We start from the raw sequence: 23,053 nt of genomic DNA, 5'->3' as shown, positions 1-23,053 counted from the left end.
TGAGACCCTCCTCTTAAAACTACAGGTGGTGCAAAATACACCAGCCAGTTTGGTCTGAAAACTTCCTCCTGGTTCTCCTGAATCCATTTTAAGAGGGCTAAATTTGCTACCTGAAAGAAAGCGTAATCTGTTCCAACTCGTGTGCCTTAATCATTAAGCACTTTTTGGGTTTGGCCCTACATATCTTCGTACAAGGCTTTCTTGGAACCGTCCGGGTAGAGACTTAAGGGCTATGGATACTGCACTTTTGGACGCACCGTGCATGCGTACGGCCAGGTTCGGAGGTCATTCGATTTTCTTCCTAGCCCCTCCACCATTGGAACAGTCTACCCTTTCATATTCCCTCCTATCAGGACTTTGAAGGCTTAAAAATTGCTGAAAACTTGGCTTTTTAAGTACCATGTGCTACCTAACCATAGACTGCTGCAACACACCGGGATACTCCTCTAGGAGTGAGGTGTTGTGCAATACAAGCTCAGCTAACATAACAGTATTGCCCTCTCCTTTCTTCTTGGATCCTCTGTCGTTATACTGCAGCGTCCCTCAGGGTTCTTCCATAAGCCCCCGCTCAACATTTGTATCCGCTCCTTAACATCCATAGCCTGTTCTTTTGAGTTTGAAAATGTTTCCTATACCAACAATGCCAAAATTATAAGCATCCTCCCCCATGGTCAGAATAGTCCTAAACAGAATTTCTGAGACTGTATGATGTCAGTTGTGTCCCCAATGTGGGAAAACTGCTTATAACTACATGGAAACAAAACTAAGTTCCTCCTATTTGGCCATCAACTGCTAGCCTTCTGACATGGATCCTCCCCATGTACCTCCCTCATCTGCCAAGAACCTGGGAATTTGGTTCAACAACAATTTATCTTTTGCTAATAAAATTAGCCATCTATCCGGCCTTTGTTTCTCTCTGCTACATATGCTCAGAAAACTCATCCATCTCCTGCCTATTGCATCTAGGAAAATTATTGCTCATTCAATGATCACATCCTGGCTAGACTGTGGGAACCCTCTTTAGCGGGGTCTGCCCAACTACCTCATCCACAGACAGTACTCCGCAGCCAGGCTTATTTTAAAATTGCCACCATGTTTCTCTGTGTCTAACCATCTGCCAGTAGGAAAACGAGCTATATTCAAAGCATGGTGGTTTACTTTCTGAGTGATTCACAAGGTAGGGCCTGCCTGTCTGTAAAGTTTAGTCAAGCCTTACTCACCTTTACTCTCTCTCTATTCTGGTGCTTTGAAGAGCCTTGTCATTCCGCTCATCATTAAGTCATGCTCAGGTGGCTGAGCCTTCTTGTACCTCTCGGTCAAGCTCTGGAACTCCCGCCCTCTAGACCTGAAACTCACCACTAACCATCTGGCTTTTCAAACAAAGGTAACACATGGCTCTTCTGAATGTTGTTTTTTGTCTCTGCCTAATCTTCCTTAGCATCAAGATACCTCTTGGAGTAGTTGCGCACTGTACAAAATCTCATAGCATAACATATGTCATATGTTGGGACAGATGCCAAGCATTACAGGCTGATGTGCTCTGTTTGAACCTGCAGATTATTTGCACTGTGTACATGGTCCTCTACCAAGTCACTAAGGCCTTCTTTTCCCTCAGTTGACGGGGAAACACTATCTACATGCTGATTGCACGTGATTTACTTGGTGCATGGCAACGTTGTTAGGCTTCTAGTAAATGTGAGATATGAAGTACAGTAATATCTCCACTGTCTATTGGTGAGGCACATGACATTAATATTGTCTCAAACATCATGGCACAAATGTCATTCCAAAAATGTTATGGTTACAAGAATATTGTGGTAGAGATTATCGCAGACCAGAAAATTGTTTAAGTGTTTAATATTGATTTTTAAACATAGTTTATATAATAACGATTTGGTATTATTTTTGTATTATTTTAAGATTTTGTTTCCAAGTTATTAATATGTTCATTTTAGTTTGTGATTTGTTTTAGTAGCTGATTTAGTAATATTTAGTAATATTTGTAAGGTGTTGGGTTTGAGTTTATTATTGGTGCATTATTCGGTTTGTAGAGAAGTAAGGTTGGAAGATATATGTGTACATTTGTTAAACTTTGTTTTACAATTTGTAAAATGTAATGAAAAATAGAATTGAAACTTTCCGTTACTTTAGCTAGGAAATTTTTCATTCTACGTCAGGACTGGAGGCGAGGATTATGCTTGTTTAAAGCTTGCCCACAACCAAATGAGTCATATTCAGAATCGGTTTGAAATAAAACCGCTTGAATGTGGAGTCAGAAGACCAGTCTGGATGTGCCAAGACCAGGGCTGACGTGAAGGCTTGTCTCAGTACCAAGAAGGCATGTTAAGCCTCCTCTGTCCATTGTAATGATGCATTCTTCCTCAAAAGCCTTGTAATAGGCGTCGCCACACGAGAGAACTGGTTGATGAAACGCCTATAAAAGTTCGCAAAGCCCAGGAAGCTTTGCACATCCTTCACTGTTTTGGGCTGGGTCCAATCCATAACGGCCTGTATCTTGCGATGAGACATTTCCTGTCCATCTGCCGACAACATGACTCCCAAGAATTCCACCTTCCGTACATGGAACTCACACTTACTGAGCTTACAGAATAGATGGTTTTGGCGCAGCATTTGGCGCATTTGCAACACTGCTCTTACATGCGAGGTGTGGTGGTCTTCTCTGTTAGAGTATATCAAGATGTTGTCTATATATACGATGGCTGTTATGTCCAGGTATTCTCGTAGCACATTGTTTTAAAAGGAATTGAAACGCTGCAGGGGCGTTACATAGCCCAAACGGCATGACTCTATATTCGAATAGCCCATAGTGTGTCCGGAAGGCTGTCTTCCACTCGTCCCCTCTGCGCATTCTTACCAGATGATAGGCGCCCTTTAAATCCAACCTCGTGAAGATCACTGCTTGCCGAAGCTGGTCCAAGAGAGCCGGTATCAACGGCAAGGGATACCGTTTTTTTTACCGTGACGTTATTCAGCGCTCGAAAGTCCACACAAGCCCTTAAGTCACCGTTGGCTTTTAGATTAAAAAAAAGAGGCAAAGCAGCCGGTGACTTGGAAGGTCGTATGAACCCATTCTTATGATGGGTATCGAGGTACTCCTTCAAATGTTCATTTTCTGGCTCAGTGAGAGCATATATTCTGCCACAGGGGATCACTGCTCTGGGGATTAGGTCAATTTGGCAGTCGTACATACGATGCGGGGGTAAGACGTTCGCTAGTTCTTTGTTAAACACATCTTCCAGATCGCGGTAAGGTAAGGGCAATTCGATGTCTTGCTCTTCGGCGGTGGCTGCCATGTGTATCTTGGATAGAGCTGCTGCTGGACTGTCCTGTGGCTTTTTACAGTGCTCCTAGCAATAAGGGGACCCAAACACCAAAGAATCTTAGCTCCAGTTGATGGTGTGGTTATGTTTCCGCAACCAAGGAAGTCCCAGGATTATGCCATATTGAGGGGCTTAAATGATGTTAAAGCTTAGCAGCTCCCTATGGTTGTCTCCACACGTGGCTTCCAATTCCTGTGTATTGTAACAGATGGGCCCTGAATCCAAATGTTGTCCATCAACAGCCACCACTGTCTCGGGTTCTGGTTTTTTCACCAGTACCAGCTGTAAAGTGCTGGCTAAGTCAATATCCATAAACGGGCCAGGTGCTCCTGAATCGATCATGGCCTTAAGTGAGTGCCACTGGTTAACGATATGAACCTTCAAGGTAACATAGAAATGAACAGAATGGTCTCCTGGCCCTTGATTGATGGAAGGGATAAGATTTGTGACCAAGAACTTCCCTTCCGATCTTTTTGAGTTCTGGAGTTTTCCGATTTCCGTAATTCCACGGCAGCTGTGGTTTGTCCTTCCCGAGCTCGACTCTTAGGCTTAAGTAAGCAGTCCTTCACGTAGTGGCCTTCCCTACCACAGTATACAGATCCCGTTCTTCCTGCGTTGTTCTCTTTATTCAGTGGTGAGGGAGGCCATCACTGAGCCTATCTCCATCGGTTCTGAGACGTTACTGCCGCTTCCTATGGCGCTTCTGTTTCTCTCAAACCTAGGTGCTGGTCAGTCAACTCGTCTTCGGTCGTTTTTGCGTTCACAGAGTCTATGATCCACACGCAAAGTTAAGCTGATGAGCTCCAAACATGTGGTGGGTTGGGGATTGATGGGTGCCAGTACGTCCTTTAGGTCGTCCCTGAGCCCGTGGTAGAACAAGGCGGCTTGTTTTGCTTCGGGCCAGTCAGTCTCGGCTATCAACCTTTGAAAGGAGTTGATGTATACCAATAGATCCTTGTTCCCTTGTTTCAGTTCCAGTAACTCCCGGTCCGCTGTAAAGGCAGCAGCTCTATGGTCAAACACCCTTTCAAATTCATCACGGAAGGCTGACCAATCATTTAGTAGCGGGTCGTCACCACGTACCAATGGAACAGCCCATTGCACTGCATCTCTGGCCAAATACAAAATGGCAAAGGCTACTCGATCCTGATTAGCAAGAAAAGCCCTAGGCTTACAGTTGAAATGTAGCAGGACCTGTGTGAGGAACACCTGGACCTTACCCGGATCCCCAGAGCACCTTTCTAGCGCTGCGAGCGGAATAGGCATGGGCATCTCTACGCATAAGGGGACTGAAGGAGTGGTAATCCCTCCCCCTGTATATCTCCCTACGCCTACATCAAACAGGTTTCACTGCATCTGGTCTATCTTCTGTTTAAGGTTCTCAGTTTCTGCTCCAAAGGCGGCTAGCTCCGTCTGTAGTCCCGCTAGGATTCCTGTGACGTCCTCTAACGTGGCCATTTTTTTATCGATCCGCCCAGGAGGAATTGATATACGTGGGCTGATTATTCTGTCAGCTCGGTGATTCCTCGGGAACGGTTTGATGCCAAAAAGGGGTCCACCTCGCGACAGTCCCAACCCTGAATGCTATAACAGCACAGGCGAGTGGGATGATCAAGCGGGGGGAAGGAAAAGAAGGGGACTGCAGGGAGGGAGATCTGTAAAGCAAAAACAATATTGGTGAGTACAGATTTATACCAGTGTTCTCTTATGGTACCTACTGAATCTTGCGTACCTGTAAAGTAAAATAACTTCCTCGTTTCCAGGTGAGGATTGAATAAAGCCTTGTCTTAGTTTTGCAAAGAAGCGAATTGCGCTGGGAAAAGGGTAAACAGAATAAGCCTTAACAATGATTTTCATAAGGGGCGTAAGTATCCCTTACATTTGCATTACATGTAGCATAACATTGCATTTGTTGTACTGTACACACCATTCAGCCAAGCAGCACCCGCTTCACAGGGGAAGAGCAGGTGGCTGCCTCTTGAACTCCCTGTTAGGGATATATAAACAACAATCACAAACTTAATCCTTTTGGAATATAGCCCCAAGAAATGGTATGTCCAGCAAAAAGCACCTTGCGCCTCTTTCCCGTTGATCACTGTACAATTTCCTAAACACCTAATGCCCCCAAATGGGTTTGTAGGTTGACGTGAGCAAGGTATTTATCCGGGCAGCATGAGAGGAGTTAACTGCACTCCAACCCTACTGCCGGCAAACAGGTTTACAAAAATGTCTCGAGCAATAATATCAGTTACAGCCTGGAGCGAAATTTCCCTTCCTGTAACAGAGTCTTGAGTCGAGTGGTGCAAGTGCACCCTTACCAGTACCAGTGCTGAAACAGGAACAAGCAGCGAGACGCGCTGCTTCCATGAAGAATAATCAGCCCCGAACCCGGAACCGGAGGCTTCTTTAAGCTCCTCCGCTTCCGGGTCACGTGGCACCTTCCCGTGAGGCAATCACGGAACCTCCGCTTTGCCTCATGGGAACTGTAGTCTTTAGGTTCTTCTGACCTCGCGCCGATCGTCGGAACTCTCCCTGGTCTCCTTCTGGCTGCTCCACCATCCCTCAACCCACGACCACGCACTTTGAAGTGCCCCCGGAAGGGCTATGATGGCGGGAGACGGGAGGACCTTTCTTACGGATGCAGGTGGGCTGAGTATGTGTGTGACACAGAGAGAGAGAGAGAGAGACTGTGATGGAATTGGGGTCAAAGTGTGTATGAAGCTATGCAATGCCACTTAAGATTGCTATTGTCAGCTAATAAAAATGTATTATCAAAATGTGCTCTTTGTAGTGACATCTGCTTTTGAAATAAAGCATTGTCTAATGTTTTGAAACGGGTTTGATTTTTTTTACTCTAGTCCCGCCCCCCGCTGACCCCGCCCCTACCGGTGCGGCCCTCGGTCACAAACCACACTGTAATTTTGGCCCAGACAGAAAGTTTGTGAGTACCCATGCTCTAATGGAATGTGCTGAAAGGTCTACTTTTTGGTCCTGTTTCTTAGACATGCAATACTGGTATATTCTAATTTTGTGTATGTATGCTGCTACTCTTCAAGGTTGCATTTATAAGAATGTATTATGCATTATTTGCACTTCGCATATTGCACTACCGCTACGCATGTTGCACTTTATAAAGGTCTGACAATTAAGTTATTGAACAAGCTCTTTATATGTGATATTTGCTTTCCTTATTGCCCTGGTTGTTCACTACCTCCTTTGTGAGGTTAGGAATCAGTGAGCCACTTAAAGTGGTCTACTGTATAAAGTGCTTATAGGGTCTTGTAAATTGTTATGTGATGTTCATACATTTTTTATTGCTCTATGCATGATGATATCTTTTAAGAGGTTGCACCCATAGAACTGCAGTCATATTATATACTTTTTGTGGTGCTGTGCATGTTGTCACTTTATAAAGGACAGTTGCTGTCGTTCCTAAATGATGTGTCTGTAACAGACTGTAGGTTTTATACTTTTCAGTTGATTTTTAATATGTACTATGTATCATTGTTTTATTACTGTTTTATGTGATGTGGACCTTCGTAGGAGTTCTGTATTATAATAAATTAAACTGAAGCACTCTGGTATGGAGTGGGACTAGTAAATCTGATCTACCACCCAACCCCCAAAGTCCATTGCTTACTCTACTGTTGCTTAGGTTGGAGTGAGGGTAGTAAACATGACCCCATAAAAGTACAGTGCTTTCCTTTGCGTAGCTTATGTTGGAGTGCGAATAGTCATTTTTATCTTTTTAAAGTGCTTTACTTTTCCTACTGTTTTTTAAGTGAAAGAGGAAGTATTACATTTTATTTTTCATTTCTTTGTGGTGAATTTTGAAAGTTAATTTTATTTTATTTGTGGTTTTGGCTTAATTTATATTTTAATGGTGTTCAGTTGTTTGATACTATTTTTAGTTAGTCTATGTTTTTTGCTTTGACACAGCATTTCAAAATTTTTTTTTTTGTTGGAGACATATTTTATTAATTGTATTTGCATTTTTTTATATTAATATATATTTAATGTTGTAACATTTTACAAGTACTTTTTTATTGTAATATGTTTATTTAGTAATATTATTATTAGTTTGTCATGTATTTGTAAAATGTAATTTTATCTAGTTATGATGTTTACATTTATAATTTGTTTGTAAATATAAGTATAAATAGTTTGTTTTAGTTTTGTTTTTAGATATTAGTACCTTAATTTTTGTAGAATATTTTTATTTAGTTGTACAATACTTTGTTTTGTTTCTTTATTAAATGTTTTTAAGCATTACAGTACATTTTTAAATTTAAATTTTAAATTAAATTGCAATATATTTTTTATTTTTACATGTTTGACTATGTATGCGTGTGTGTGTGTGTGTGTATAGTGAGAGAGAATGGCAATGAAAATGGCTTGGGGGGAGAGACAGTAGTGAAGGGAACACAGCATGTTGCTTGCAAATACATCTGTCTTGATATGCCATGTTTTACCCTTTGTCGCTCTATAGACATATATGGGTATATCCAGATGGAAACACAGCATGTTGCTTGCAAATACATCTGTCTTGATATGCCATGTTTTCACCCTTTGTCGCTCTATAGACATATATGGGTATATCCAGATGGTGCGGCAGTCGGAAATGAGTATATAATAGTACCCTTTGAGACTTAGAGTGCTGCGTACATTATGCAAAAATTAAGCTGAGAACTCTGGGTAGTTTCCAAGTTTAGGTGGAGAGCAGCTCCTGTACAGAGTACCCTACAACACCAGCGAAACTTTGAATCTGCTCACCACAAATGTCTGTTTTTCTAGCAATGTTTTTAAGCATAGGATTAGCACAGTGCCAGCCATGCCGGGCTAGAAAGGGACAAAGTCTTTTGCCATTTCTACAGCAAAGTCTTTATAGGATTAGCACAGTGCCATCCATGCCCAGCTGTAAAATGGAAAAAGCCTTTTACCACTCCAGGCACTGTATTACAGCTTTGGATTGTTATAATACCATCCAAGCCAACCTGGAATGAATAAATGCAACCCCTGACACATGTTTTGCTATCATTATAGTTCTTCAGAGAGATTTAGCTTTGTCCAGAAACAAGGGAGCACCCAGTATTTGTCAAAACAATATATATGTAAATACTCTGTTTTCCCTGGCTTAATCCTCCATCTCAAGGCACAAGGAAGAGGCAGCACAATTAACCGATTGAATCACAGGTCAGGTATTTATTTCCATCCACAAGAGAATGCAGTGTGCAAGAAGTATTGCCGTCTTGTTTTGGCGATGACTGGGTTGAAAATATATGTATATATATAAATATATCTATCTATCTATCTATATCTATATATATATATATCTTTGCAAAAAAGTCCTCTTTTTGCCTAGTTTGTGCAGGGAGAGATTTGCGGTGATCCATCAAGCGGGGGCCAAGAGAAAGGGGAGCCCCAAAACACATTTTCCCCATTCATTTTTAGGTCTCGCCTGGCGATAGCAGCGCATGTGCTGCTCTCGCCATGCAAGTGCCTTTTGCAATCGATTCTCAGAAAGCCTTTCGTGCACGTGTAGGGATGGACAAAGATGGCTGCTCTCACCATTTGTCCAAACCTAACAGCATGTGCTTGTACGTACGAACAGTCCGACACCATCTTGTGCTAAGTGTTCATTGTCAGGGCAACTAAGCTTCTTATCAGAAGCTTCGTCCCGCTGCTTCCTTCAACTCTGGCTCCGTCAACAGATGTGCACGCGCATGGCAGCGTGCTTTCACTTTAAACAGTGAGCTGGGGTAGACAGCGCGCGTGCTGTGCCGCAAGAATACTTCTGCCTGTATGCGTCTCAACAGTGTAATTGTGCACACTGGTCAGTGATACATCCTTCAGATATATTTGTGCACGCTGAGATTTGAGAAAGACATTTATCCACACGCAGCGGTGGCTGCTATCGCCTCTGGAGCTTGAAAGTTGGTTGCGTTGCTTTTGTTGCAGTTTGTCCACGAGTGTTGCTCACACTGGGGCGTGAGGCAGAGCATTGTTTGCTGCGTGCTTACAAACACTTAAACTAAAAATCTGTGTTTAGCACAGTGTGCCGCCCGACTTGTATTTTGCTGTTTCTGTCATTGCGTCCAGATATAGGATCCACCAAGTCACATCATACCTACAAGTCAGAACTCCGTCAACAGATGTGCACGCGCGCGCGCGCATGGCGGCGTGCTTTCACTTTAAACAATGGTCTGGGGTAGACCACGCGCATGCTGTGCCGCAAGAATACTGCTGCCTGCATGCGTCTTAACAGTGTAATTGTGCACACTGGTCAGCCATACATCCTTCAGATATATTTGTGCACGCTGATTGCTGAGTCGTGCATACATGCCTCTTGAGGGGTTTTGCAGACAGACAGAATGCAGAGCCATGCATGCCTCAGTGCATGCAACCTGCGGTACCTTGAATGCCATGTATTGAGTGCTTTGACACAACACGCGCAATCCGGGCCAAGGAAGGTGGCGGCGCGTGCACTCATTTGACAAAGACATTTATCCACACGCAGCGGTGGCTGCTATCGCCTCTGGAGCTTGAAAGTTGATTGCGTTGCTTTTGTTGCAGTTTGTCCACGAGTATTGCTCACACTGGGGCGTGAGACAGAGCATTATTTGCTGCGTGCTTACAAACATGTAAACTAAAAATCTATTTTGCTGTTCCTGTCATTGCGTCCAGATATATGATACAACAAGTGACATCATATCTACAAGTCAGAACTATTTGCTTTGTCAATGGTTGCTAGTTGCAGAAGATAAATAAGCAGCAGCAAAAGCTTGTATATAATATTGAAAAAACTTCCACTTAAAGCCCTGGTGACACCACGACAATGTTGCTGCTCCTGAGTTTCAAAAACAGAAGGGAAATCCAGAGAGAAAATGACTCTCTTGAAAGGATTTCCCTTCCTGTACAACGCTCACCACGCGCACATCGATGTGCCTGCTGTAACTGCAGTCCGGAAAAAAAAAGCATTGAAATTGCAATAGGTCTTGCCTTTGGTTAAGTTAAAGCCATTTGCTTTGCTAATGGTATTGTATAGCAAAGCAAATGGCTTTACCTTAATCAAAGGCGAGACCTATTGCATTTTTAATGCTTGTTCTATAGAAACCCTTGACACAGCTACAGCCCAAATGCCTGAATGGATTAAACCACAATTTGCAGAAAGCTGGATCTTTATCTAGAAAAGGTGCTTTTTGTGATTTGGTGTAAATCCTTTCAGTAGTTTTAGGGTAATTCAGACTCAAAAAGTTTGTATATATATCACGCTGCGGAAGCACCGTGGGCCCAACAGATCTCATGCTAAGGTCTGATTGACTGCCACCACATCAAAAGGATGTGGTGGCTGCCATTTTTGGACTCAGGACTTGGGGCGGTCAGACTGCTGGCAGCTATTGCCCGCCAACAAGCATGCAGCCGTCTGACTGCCGTGTTTCGTTCTGACCTCTGAACTGGTGGTCAGATGTTGTCGATACCACGACAGGGGCATGCTGCAGCCATAGGAATATGCTGCAACAGATGCCTCTGCCGTGCAGCGCCTTCAGCACATCAGTGCACCGTGTGCCATGCAACATATCCTGCATGGCAAGCGGTGCACACATGACAGTACTAAGGTAGGGGTCACTACATGGGCCCCCAGGTGAATGTTGCTACGGGCTCAGACTCCCTGGGGCCCTGTTGGGGGCGCCCTCGTTGCCTTTCCGGCAACCTTTTCATGGCAGGGTCCCCGTCATGAAAAGGTTGTCGGAAAGAGCCATTGTAATCACGATGGTTGTGCCTGTTATGGCACCGCCGCCAATCTGGGACTCATTTCCGACCGCTGCACCGTCTGGATCTATGATCCTGGCAGAGGTGGCGGTGTTGCGTCCGATAGCTGTGAGTCCGACTGCCAGTATTGTAATACAGCGGTTCGACCATCACCGACGGGCTGTCGGCGGTGTGACCGACGACATTGTAATGAGGCCGTTAGTCCTGAGTCCCACAAAAAGGCTAAAAAAAAAGCTCCGCCAAACCGTCCCCCCCCCCCCCCTCGGGCCCGGTTAAAGGGGGGGGGGGGAGGGGGCTAGCGGCATGCGGTGCAAAAAAACTAAAATTTATATATGGTTTGCGGCGGTGCAGCCCCCCGCCGGGGTGAGAAAAAATAAACCAATTGCATTTTGTGACCGGTAGTCTTTTCCCATGACACCCCAGTGGGCTGGTGGCAGGCATCCAGTAAAATATTAAAAACATTGCAGGTGTATTTGCTGAGTTCTCACCCGTTCAAGTCTGTGCCAGATTAGTCCCTCCGCTGAATTCCACACCAGCAGCTGAGCCGCTATGGTTTGCGGCGGTGCAGCCCCCCCGGCCAGAATATATCAAGTTTGCAGTTACCCAAAAGTGGGGGGCACACTCTGTCAGCACGTTCAATTCGAGGCAAGAAGCAGACATCACCCAATGCCAGCAGAGCCTGACTCGTTTCGGGACTACGCCCTACTTCTGAGGCTACTCTGCATACTGAGCGACTGCCAACCACAAGACTCAAATATTCCTCCCATTTTATTGTTCCAACAATCATGCTCCGGTGAGAAAAAATAAACCAATTGCATTTTGGGACCGGTAGTCTTTTTCCATGACACCCCAGTGGGCTGGTGGCAGGCATCCAGTAAAATATTAAAAACATCACAGGTGTATTTGCTGAGTTCTCACCCGTTAAAGTCTGTGTCAGATTAGTCCGCTCTGCTGATTTCCACACCAGCAGCTGGCCGGGGGGCTGCACTGCCGCAAACCATAGTGGCTCCTCAATAGGCCCTGGGGACCCCATCCCCATGGCTGATGTACCATTAAAATTGGAGGAGGTGTAAGCCTCCCTCGCTGAGCCTCAATAGTCCCGGCGACACCATCCCCCTGCACCGAATTCCCCAAAAAAGCAGATTGGAGTGTGGAGCCCCCATCCTCAAGGCTCACTAGACCACAGGGACAGCTTCCCCTGAGGCTGTCATCACTAAAAAGGGAAGGGACGCACACCCCCACCCCGAGCCTCAATAGGCGTGGGGGACCGCGTCCCCCAAGCCAATGTCAAATTGCAGGGAAGGGGTCACTAGGCCTTACTTCCTGAGCCTGAAATGCCCTGGGGACATCCCCCAAGGCCAGCTCAATTACGGTGTCCTGGGGAGCCCTTCCCTGGGACATACCACTATTGTAGGCAGGGAAACATATGTCAGCTCTTGCCACATGGGAGGCAACATATGTTTCCATACCCACGCTCTTGTGGGCAGAGAAACTCACATTGCTTCTGCACGGCAGGAACAAACACACACAGGTGCATGGTGGGGGCCCTAGTTATAGTTGGAAACAAAAGAGGAAGGTGCACCAGCAAAAAAAGTCAAAATTCAAAATGAAGTCCTTAGTATTTCTTTTATTCTTGTAGTACAAAAGGATAAAACTCAGCCAACGCGTTTCGTTCTACACAAGAACTTTTTCAGGGCAAAAAAGAATCTTTGTGGCCTTCGGCAGTAAAAATGCAATGATAACAGTCCCATGTGCATAAGAAAATTCTATTTCTATTTCTATTTAGGGAGTTTTGTAAAGCGCTTGGTGACGCACAGCGGCGTGTCCCCGCGCTAAGGAGCGGCTGCTAACTGGAACCTACAGAAGTGGAATACTTTACTGTTCGAATAGTGTAGTTTTGAGCTTGGCTCTAAAGATTAGTTCAGATGGTTCGAGACGCAATATTAAGGGTAATGTGTTCCATCTGACGGCTGCAAGGTACCTAAAGGATCTTCCGCCCATCCGTGCTCTGGACACCTTGGGGACAACAAGGCGTCCCGAGCCAGAAGATCTGAGGGAGCGGGACGGTTCATAAGGTGTCAGCAGTCCTTTCAAAGGGAGAGGAGACCTCCCGTTGATGATCCGATGGCACATGCAGAGTGCTTTGAAATCAACCCTACTTCTGATCGGGAGCCAGTGCAAGGACCGAAGGGCCACCGAGGATGCGGCTCTTCTGGGTAGTCTAAGTACTAGCCTAGCAGTGGCATTCTGTAAGACCTGTAAACGGCTCAGATTCTTCTTCGGAGTCCCTAGATAGAGGAGGTTGCCATAGTCCATCTTTGAGGTGACTAGTGCATGCACAAGGGTTTGACGGGCCTTTACAGGTAAAAACTTCAATGCCTTCCTGAGACTTTTGAGGGTCCCAAAGCATGATCCGACCACCCGGTTGATCTGAGGGCCGAAGGTCAGGTCGGAGTCGAACCAAATGCCCAAGTTCTTTGCTTTCAGGCATGGGATAGGTGTTGAGCCAAGGCATGGAGGCCACCATGCCGACGTCCACGCCGATCGGTCTCCCCCTACGACAAGCACCTCGGTCTTATTTCCGTTAAGCTTAAGGCAGTTTGCGGACATCCAGGCAGCTAGGTCTTGCATACAGGCTCTGAAGATGTCCGCCGAAAGATCGGGTGCGCGCGACAGGGAGATCACCAACTGCGTGTCGTCGGCATAGGAAACCATTCGGAGGCCGTAGCTCTCTACCAAGGAGGCAATCGGGGCTACGTAGAGATTAAAAAGTGTTGGGCTCAGGGACGAGCCCTGCGGCACCCCCTGGTCCAGAGCAATTCGCTCAGAGTAATAGTCACCCTGCCTCACTTGGAAGCCTCGGCCTGCGAGAAATGAATAAATCCATTTCAACGCTGCCCCTCTCACCCCACCTTTGCTCAGACACTGTAGCAAGATGGAATGTGCCACAGTGTCGAACGCCGCGCTAAGGTCTAAAAGGATGAGAGCCATGGTTTGACCCTCGTCAGCACCCTGCCTGAGAGTTTCGGAGGCCCTAAGAAGGGCAGACTCGGTGGAGTGGCGTGGCCGGAACCCGAATTGAGTCGGATGAAGAAGGTTACTGTCCTCCACATATTTCATTAGCTGCTTATTTACCACCTTCTCTGCTACCTTCGAAAAATATGGCAGGAGAGAGATGGGGCGTAAGTTATCCAGCTTATCGAGGCCAATGTTAGGCTTCTTGCGGAGGGGAAGCACCACAGCCTGTTTCCAGTCCACAGGTAGAGAACTGGATCGAAAGGAGACATCTAGCAAATGCCTGATGTAAGGTTCCAGTGTCTCTATGCTGTCACTCAGCCTTTTTGGGGAAGCAGGATCGCGTGGGGAGCCAGATCTGACGGATCTGCAGATTTTAACGAGATCCTCCGATAGAGGAGTGGTGAAATGAAGTAGCAGATCTGAGTCAGCTTCAGCTCCTGCTAAATCTGCAGGTTCTTCCGCTAAGGGTGGCGTGTCGGGAAAAGCAGAGTAAATCTTGCGCACTTTGTCTCCGAAGTAGTTAGCAATGCGATTGCATGCTGTTACTGAGTAATCTTCATCTCGAGTAACGGTTATTGGGGTGGAAAGGGATTTATATATGCTAAACAATTCCCTAGCCGAGTTTTCCGCCACGTGAATTTTATCTGCATAATAGGTGGCTTTTTCTCTACGGATTTTATTATGATAGGATCGTCGTTTTGTGAGGTAAGCCTCTTTCATCCGATCATCATAAGCCATTCTCCATTGTCTTTCTGCTCGTTTGCAGTCCCTTTTGGCACAGCGCAGCGCCTCGCTGAACCAGGGAGCAGTTCTTTGTCTGTGGACAGCTTTATTAGACCAACCCAATGGGGCTGTGTGGTCCAGAGCAGCCGTGATACGGTCATTTAGCAATTTATTTGCCGCTGTCACGTCATTTCCTCCTGGGGGCCCTTCCACGGTAAGAGCCTTATTAAACTCTCGCAGGAAGAATCTTGCCCACCTACGTCGAGGGTAGTTAAGAGGGGTGGGAGCGCTAGCTATATGCTTAGACAAGTAAATAGTAAACGGAACGAGAAAATGATCTGTCCAGGGCAAGGGCACTGGGGGAGCGGCTAAAACACCCTCCCAATTGGCGAATATTGGGTCGAGCAGGTGCCCACGGTTGTGTGTTGGCAGCTGACCTTTTAGCTCTAGCTGTAGGGTGTGAAGTTCTTCCCGGAACTCCACTGCTCCTTTGTCTAGTGCGTCTTGCAGGTGGATATTTAAATCTCCCAACAGCAAAAACTTGTCCCTCCTGATCGCTGTTTCTGTGACCCACTCTAGGAGGTTTCTTTTAAAACTGGCCATAGGTCCCGGTGGGCGATAAATTATCAGGCCCTTTATAGTCATGCTCCCATCAATTGCTATGGTGAAAACACCCGCTTCGCATCCCGCCAGGTCAACTAGTTCTAGTTTGCATGGCCATTGTTGTTTAAAGGCGATCGCAATCCCGCCTCCTCTGCCTATCGGTCTGTCCAGGCGCACCATCTGATAGTCATCAGGTAAAGCCTGAATGGTATCAGGATCAGAATTGGCGTCTAGCCACGTTTCGGTAATAAACAGCAGATCATAATGTTTATCAGTGAGAAGGTCATAAACGTCATGTTTGTGACGGCTAAGCGACCTAACATTAACGAGGCCGCAGGACAGCGAGGGATTGCTTGCCCTGGTGTCTGGTAGGGCTGAGCTAAAGCGGAATTGACAATAGCTACACCCTTCATTCTCCCCTACCCTTACACTATGGTGGCCTCGGGTGCACACGATCGAGGATAAATTTACTAAGTCACTCCTACTCAGCTTACGATCAGGGCCAGGGGTTGGGGCCCTGGGCCGTGTCCGGTCGCGGACGGGCGCAGACGGGCTTGGCTTTGGCGCGGCTTCGGCGCGCATCCGGCGCGCCCGCTGCGCCGTCTGGCAGGGATGCACATTATGTAGGGTGTGAGGAGGGTGGGAGGGCGGCGCGACTAGAGCGCACCCCCAGCCCTACCTAAGATGGCGCCCACCGCCTCCAACAGCAAATAACACAAGACGGCTGGGCGAGGCAGAGAGAGGAAGATCAGCGTGTTGGAGAAATGTCAGTGTGCCTAACTCAATTCCCCAGCTAACTATTCAATTTAAAACCCCCAGGTAAAAAGTTATAAAAACGATCTTTTAGCAGTTTTAAATCACAATTTTCACAGATACCGATGCCAGCTAGTAAGTTCCAGGTAAAAACGCTCGCAGCCCTAGCGTCTCTTACTAGGGAGAGCTCTAAATAGGCAGCGAGGGCTTCACAGAGCAACTCTAAATAGCCTGGGAGGGCGGGAGGGCGGAGCGACTAGAGCGCACCCCCAGCCCTACCTAAGATGGCGCCCACCGCCTCCAACAGCAAATAACACAAGACGGCTGGGCGAGGCAGAGAGAGGAAGATCAGCGTGTTGGAGAAATGTCAGTGTGCCTAACTCAATTCCCCAGCTAACTATTCAATTTAAAACCCCCAAGTAAAAAGTTATAAAAACGATCTTTTAGCAGTTTTAAATCACAATTTTCACAGATACCTATGCCAGCTAGTAAGTTCCAGGTAAAAACGCTCGCAGCCCTAGCGTCTCTCACTAGGGAGAGCTGTAAATAGGCAGCGAGGGCTTCACAGAGCAACTCTAAATAGCCTGGGAGGGCGGGAGGGCGGAGCGACTAGAGCGCACCCCCAGCCCTACCTAAGATGGCGCCCACCGCCTCCAACAGCAAATAACACAAGACGGCTGGGCGAGGCAGAGAGAGTAAGATCAGCGTGTTGGAGAAATGTCAGTGTGCCTAACTCAATTCCCCAGCTAACTATTCAATTTAAAACCCCCAGGTAAAAAGTTATAAAAACGATCTTTTAGCAGTTTTAAATCACAATTTTCACAGATACCTATGCCAGCTAGTAAGTTCCAGGTAAAAACGCTCGCAGCCCTAGCGTCTCTCACTAGGGAGAGCTCTAAATAGGCAGCGAGGGCTTCACAGAGCAACTCTAAATAGCCTGGGAGGGCGGGAGGGCGGAGCGACTAGAGCGCACCCCCAGCCCTACCTAAGATGGCGCCCACCGCCTCCAACAGCAAATAACACAAGACGGCTGGGCGAGGCAGAGAGAGGAAGATCAGCGTGTTGGAGAATCTTTGTGGCCTTCGGCAGTAAAAATGCAATGATAACAGTCCCATGTGCATAAGAAAATTCTAAATTCGATAATCCGAGATAAAGGAGATGTTCATCATGAAGTAAAATATAAACACGACAAATACATCTAGGAATTGTCCCTTAAATATTTCATTGGGTCACTCCATAGTAAGAGTACAATGACCCACCCATAGGGTTCCAAGAATCTTAGAAGTCCCTTAGCACTGGATGCCAAATGAGTAAAAGACGGTCACTGTCTTTTTATCATTTGGCATCCAATAAGCATTGCATGGGGACATCCTAAGTGAGCACGCAGTTTTGGAGTGGTGAACATCTGCTAAAAAGTGATACAGCATTCTTATTTGCCTCAAACATAGGTGGAGAAACATGTGTGCCTGATTACTGGGCTGTGTCTGATGGTAAAATGGACATATACAAGTGCCATGAATAGTGAACGACAAGCAAGAGGGGCAAAGCAATGTAAGAAGGCATCTTGAGGTGCTTACCTCTTTGAGGTGTTGCTCATTATGTGAGAAGCAATGCGGATGGGCGCAAGGAGAGGTTAAAGATGATGAGATATATAATCAGGCAAGGAAGGAATTAGCCTGTCTCGCCTCTCGTTGAGTTGTTTCGTATTTTTTCATGTGGGCAACTAATGCTGAATTCTAGATGAAAGACCCTGTGGAACATGGCATTCCATGCAGTGCCCAAGCCAATGGTAATTCCTCCTCATTTTCCTCTGCCTCACTCTCCGTGTCCTCCTATGTATCCCACAGTGGTGAAAACGCAACCGAGCCTGCAGTCGGACCACAAAGACAGCAGTGTCTCAGATGGAGAGCTGACAAATCTTCTGAGCAAGCTGAGTGTTGATCTGGGAAGTGAGCCCGATGGCAGTCCTGTGACAGAAGGTGAGTCCTGTCTGTTTCTCCTTGTGCACGTTTGCTTGCCAGGAGCAAGAATGGCACGAAACGATTGAGTGGAGAGACATGAGAGCACAGGGCCAGTGGCAGATGAGCAGATTTCTGTAGGGTGCTCAGTTGTTTGTGTTTGTAGGCAATAATATTTTGTAGTATCAAATGTTCAGTTATTTGTTCAGAGTGCAATGATCACACAGGTTGCTATTTTCTCCCCCATTAAATTTCTTGTGCTGTTATCATTTACCAAATACAGTATGTAAATAATTCTGAAGCAGTTTTATGTATATTTCATACTGAGACTCAGGGCTGCCTTTGACCTTCCAGAGAATATAGAAATGGGGCTGAGAAGTGTAGAGGGACTGTGATGTGTGAACAAGCTTCTGATTCTGGAAATCTGAGTTTCCACTCCCATCATCCCTTAGTTCTGAAAAGAAGTGCATTGAGGAAAGGTGAATTAAGTATCACACTTCTTTCACCTGAGTCGTTGTGCCAGTAGTGTTATAGTTCTGTAACATCCGGGCTGCTATTACTTCGAAGGTTCTATATTCAAATGACCTGGTAGTATAGGAAAGCTGAACCCTCCTAAACGTGTATCCACAGGATGGGTCTTCACCACTGTTAGGATTAACCACAGATGTCCTGTCTATGTAATCCTCCCAAAGGGGTAAGCCCCAAAGACAGAGGAGATGAATAATACTTTGACAATTAATTTATAGTGAAGTATCTTCAGGCAGCAATGAGGTGACATTGACTTAGAACATCATGTGAAAGACATTGTCTGTCGAAATCCTCGCCATGTAGGAAGAAGTCCAAAATCCATGGGCTCAATGTATAATATGACTCAGTCAACCCTGCCTTATATTCATGCAAAATGTGCTTTACTTGGAGACACAAACCATAATAAAGAATGCAGTGACGTTGTTGCGTAATGCTGGCCTATTCCCCACACTATACAACACATTTAATCCCTTCATTGCTAAAAGGTGGTCATCTGGTTGTTGGTAGGGAAGGTGTGTGGGAACTTGGAAACTTAAAAACAAGGGATCCCTTATGTGCTATTATTTAATAGTTCACCTATGATCAAACAGAGTGAACTGAACCACAAGTATATAAACAAGAAGAAAAGTATGTCTAACTAGATCTGATAAACAAGCAATCTTAATTTCCTCAATGTATTAAAAAAGTTAATATGTATGCCAATGGTATTGCATTCATGAAATACTTTTTAATCTAATGCCACAGACAGACATAAAAATGTATTCACAATTATATTTGCAATGCCCCAATGAACAAATTCATACATATACCCAAAATATCTTGATAAAATCAATTCACATACATTTAAAAGATTTGCTATTACATAAAAACTGTATCATCCAAAAATCTGAGCCTTCTACTACAGATTGCTTCACTACTCGTTGTAATTGAAATAATGTCGACGCGGCGTTTCGGCGGATTATCTGATTTGTCTTCGCTTTCTTCAGGACTAATTCAATACAATTTTTTTTTTCTGAAAATACATTTAAAAACAATAGTATGATCAAATGTGCCCGAAGCATGTTTTCCTCCAGACACTTAAAATACTAGGTGTTGATGGTACTCCTGTATTTAAGGGTTTATTCAAATAATACCCTTGTTGGTGGTCATCACTTATACGGGAGCAATCTGAGGTCAAGATGTCAGCAGATTAACTAAACTTCTCCTCCTGCTCAAATCTATTACATATTGGAGACCCCCTTAGAAACTGTGATGACTTTAAATTGTTTATGGTGTCCAGTGATTCTATCAAATCCTTAAGACCATTAGTCCGTTATTCCTTGGACCAATTAACCTCTGGTCTTGTAAGATCCAGGGTACCTGTTCAGCAAAGTAGAGTTCCGACGTTATGGATTCATCAATGCAGAGGCGCTGAATAATACTTTGACAATTAATTTATAGTGAAGTATCTTCAGGTAGCAATGAGGTGACATCGACTAAAAACATCATGTGAAAGACATTGTCTGTCGAAATCCTCGCTATGTAGGAAGGAGTCCAAAGTTCATGGTCTCAATGTACAGTATGACTCAGTCAACCCTGCTTTATTTTCAATCAAAATTTGCTTTACTTGGAGACTTAACCGTAATAAAGAATGCAGTGACGTTGTTGCGTAATGCTGGCCTATTCCCCACACTATATGACACATTTAATCCCTTCATTGCTAAAAGGTGGTAATGTGGTTGTTGGTAGGGAAGGTGTGTGGGAACTTGAAACCATGATCTAAAGAAATTAGTTTAGAAAAGGAAGACTGTGGTAACAACACAAACATAAATGTGAATGTGATATTTGTAGCATTATGTCACTCAGGGCGGGGTGTTGTGGTGACATAATTCAGTATAGTCTATCTCTATATAATTTACTTTAGTCTGAAACAGAGTGGCTACCGTCATAGACCTGAGAATCCCATTTGTCTGGAGGATGGTCTGCTTGGTACTACCAGTACACCAATCGCTATGGTGCTTAAAGTTTTACTTGAAAATGAAAATTGATCAGTCAGTGTCCAATATCTGTTCTTCCCCCACTTCCTCATAGTCTTGCACTTATATCTGATTAGTTGGCAACAAGGTCTAAGAGGATGAAGGAAGGAGATCCTTTTCTGATCTATAGTTGACCTTGAAATTAGTGTTGAATAGTACTGACATTTCATGAGCTCGTCCTTTAAGAACTACAAGGACCCTTACTGAGCAGTTCTCCTAAATAGGTTATTGCGCCATAGACTTATCATTCATAACCACCAGATGATTAATGTCCGTATGTGACTCTACGGAGGTATCGCATACTGGGGCATCATTATTGGAGTTAGTAACTTTTTCCCCTGCTGCACATAGAGCAAGATTTTTATGTAATATGCTCCAGTATGTGCCATTACTTAAAGTAAAGTAGCTAATAAAGCCTTTTTTAAATTTGGGATTCCTAATTTGTGAAATGGTCACTTCTTAGCTGCAGACATATGATTACTGATTGAGCTAGCCTATGATGTACCACATTTACTTTGCTGGATATATTTAACCTGTTCTCGAAGGGTATTTCACTTTAGTTCTGAAAATACTTATGCTATTTCTTTTTATTTCTGTTTTAATTGCTTTCATTCTATCTTTCGGAAATACTCCGCTTATCTTCCTCGATCAAGAAGTTTGCACCTTCTTAATCCCTGGCAATTCTGGTGCATGCATTGGAATAGCTTTTCACTTTTACCTGTAGGAAGAATACTGGTACACTAATTGGAGTTTCAATATTATTTAGTTTGTGCAGCCATTATTGCATCCTGAGCCTGATGAGGAGCTGCAGATCCCAGGATAATAAAACTATTTATCTTTTGACTGTGTAACTGATGTCTGTGTGAGAGCTGTTGTGCAGAAGATTCTGGAATAAAATAGAGCTGAATCACCTGTAGAATTTGTGCTGCGAAGCAGTTGGGGGTACTATACCTGAGAGTAAGGAGTCAGGAGTAGAAGCGGAGAAAGGTTATCTGAAAGGAACCATAGATTATTGGTGACCCTCAGATAAACCTTTACATAGACTGCCCCTGGTAGCTCATATTTACTCTGAGCTTCGCTCTGCCTTATTTTGAGAGAGTCACATGTTCCTGAAAATATTAAGTGTGTATTAGTGAACCATCCTCCCTTCCACAGTAGGAGGGCTGGAGATGAGGGGTGATACTGACATATTTCAGGTGAATTGCAAGGATTTCCAACTGTAAGCGACATTGAGGTAACCGAGTAAATTGCCTTGCAAGCCTCGAAAAATCTTTAAAATGTTATCAGACCTTCAGGTCTAGTGCCTTGAATAATCTACTCGACCTAACTGTAATGTAGTTGATCCGTAAACTGGTCTCAAATTGTGTGAAACTGAGCAAATATTTTATTTTACAGAGCTGCCTTTTTCTTCATTATCAAATATGAGGCCACCTTCAAACATTTCTGCTGTACCCAAAAACTGTTTTTGATTTAATAAACTAAATTTTTGCTCCATGTATAATAATAATTTAGGCCACATATATGTGGTAAATAATTTAATTACCGGAACTGAATTTGATACGGAATCTTAGTAAAATAGCTCAGTAAAATAAGAGGCAGAATCCGTGGTATAAGAGGTTTCAGAATGGGCTTTATTCCAATGGACGATTCGAATCGTGGCCTCCAAGTTCCATCACCACGGGGGTTCAGGAAGTGGAGTACAATACTTTATTGACAAGTAATCATTTTTATAGAACAGACATTACAATGAAACAAATGCAGGAGGCGTAACAATTGATAAGGAAGATAACATTTCACATGCGTAGCTGAAGGAGGCGTAATTGGGAGTAACAAGGAAACGTCATTGGTTGTGATGTCACATATGGGTGGACCTATGAAATATTTTCGCAATGTCAGCAGAAATACTTGGCAGAGATGCGCGCGCAGCAGCATGACGTATGATTGACGTGCGACTAGGGGGTGAAGGGGACTTGACATTTAGCTCTACATGTGGAGACAAGAAGTCTGGGGGGTCAAGTCAACCTAATCCCAAATCATATCTAACATCCTATGTTTAAAGAACTATGTTATCCACAAAGGAAGGACTTTTGGACAAAATCTATTCTATACTGACTGTGTGTGCATGCACAAGCGTCTAAGTGTCTACATGAGATGCAAGGGGCAGAAACCTTCCATGGTAACGGGGCTATGAATTACTTGCATGAGGACAGAGAAGCCGGGCCCTTTGCTCAATAGCAAAAGGAAATGTTTACTTAAACTACTAGACAGGAATGCATCGGCTGAGGAGCGAAACAGATAACTTGAAGGTGAAATACAGTTTTTTTTTGGCAGGCAGACAGACCGG

The 23,053-nt window shown here is 44.7% G+C and overlaps 1 protein-coding gene across 2 annotated transcripts in view; it reads left to right on the top strand.

Moving 5' to 3' along the window:
• Positions 1 to 23,053, top strand: part of WWP2 (WW domain containing E3 ubiquitin protein ligase 2) — a 462,541-nt gene that overhangs the window by 162,823 nt on the left and 276,665 nt on the right. For both annotated transcript variants that reach the window (XM_085639040.1, XM_085639039.1), the window contains exon 3: positions 18,056 to 18,187. In XM_085639040.1, the coding sequence (XP_085495166.1) occupies positions 18,056 to 18,187 (132 nt within the window). The remainder of the gene's footprint in view (positions 1 to 18,055; positions 18,188 to 23,053) is intronic.

The sequence above is a fragment of the Triturus cristatus genome, chromosome 12 (genome assembly GCF_964204655.1).
Source record: "Triturus cristatus chromosome 12, aTriCri1.1, whole genome shotgun sequence".
In the NCBI taxonomy this organism is placed as follows: Eukaryota; Metazoa; Chordata; class Amphibia; order Caudata; family Salamandridae; genus Triturus; species Triturus cristatus.
This window is presented reverse-complemented; position numbering and strand designations above follow the sequence as displayed.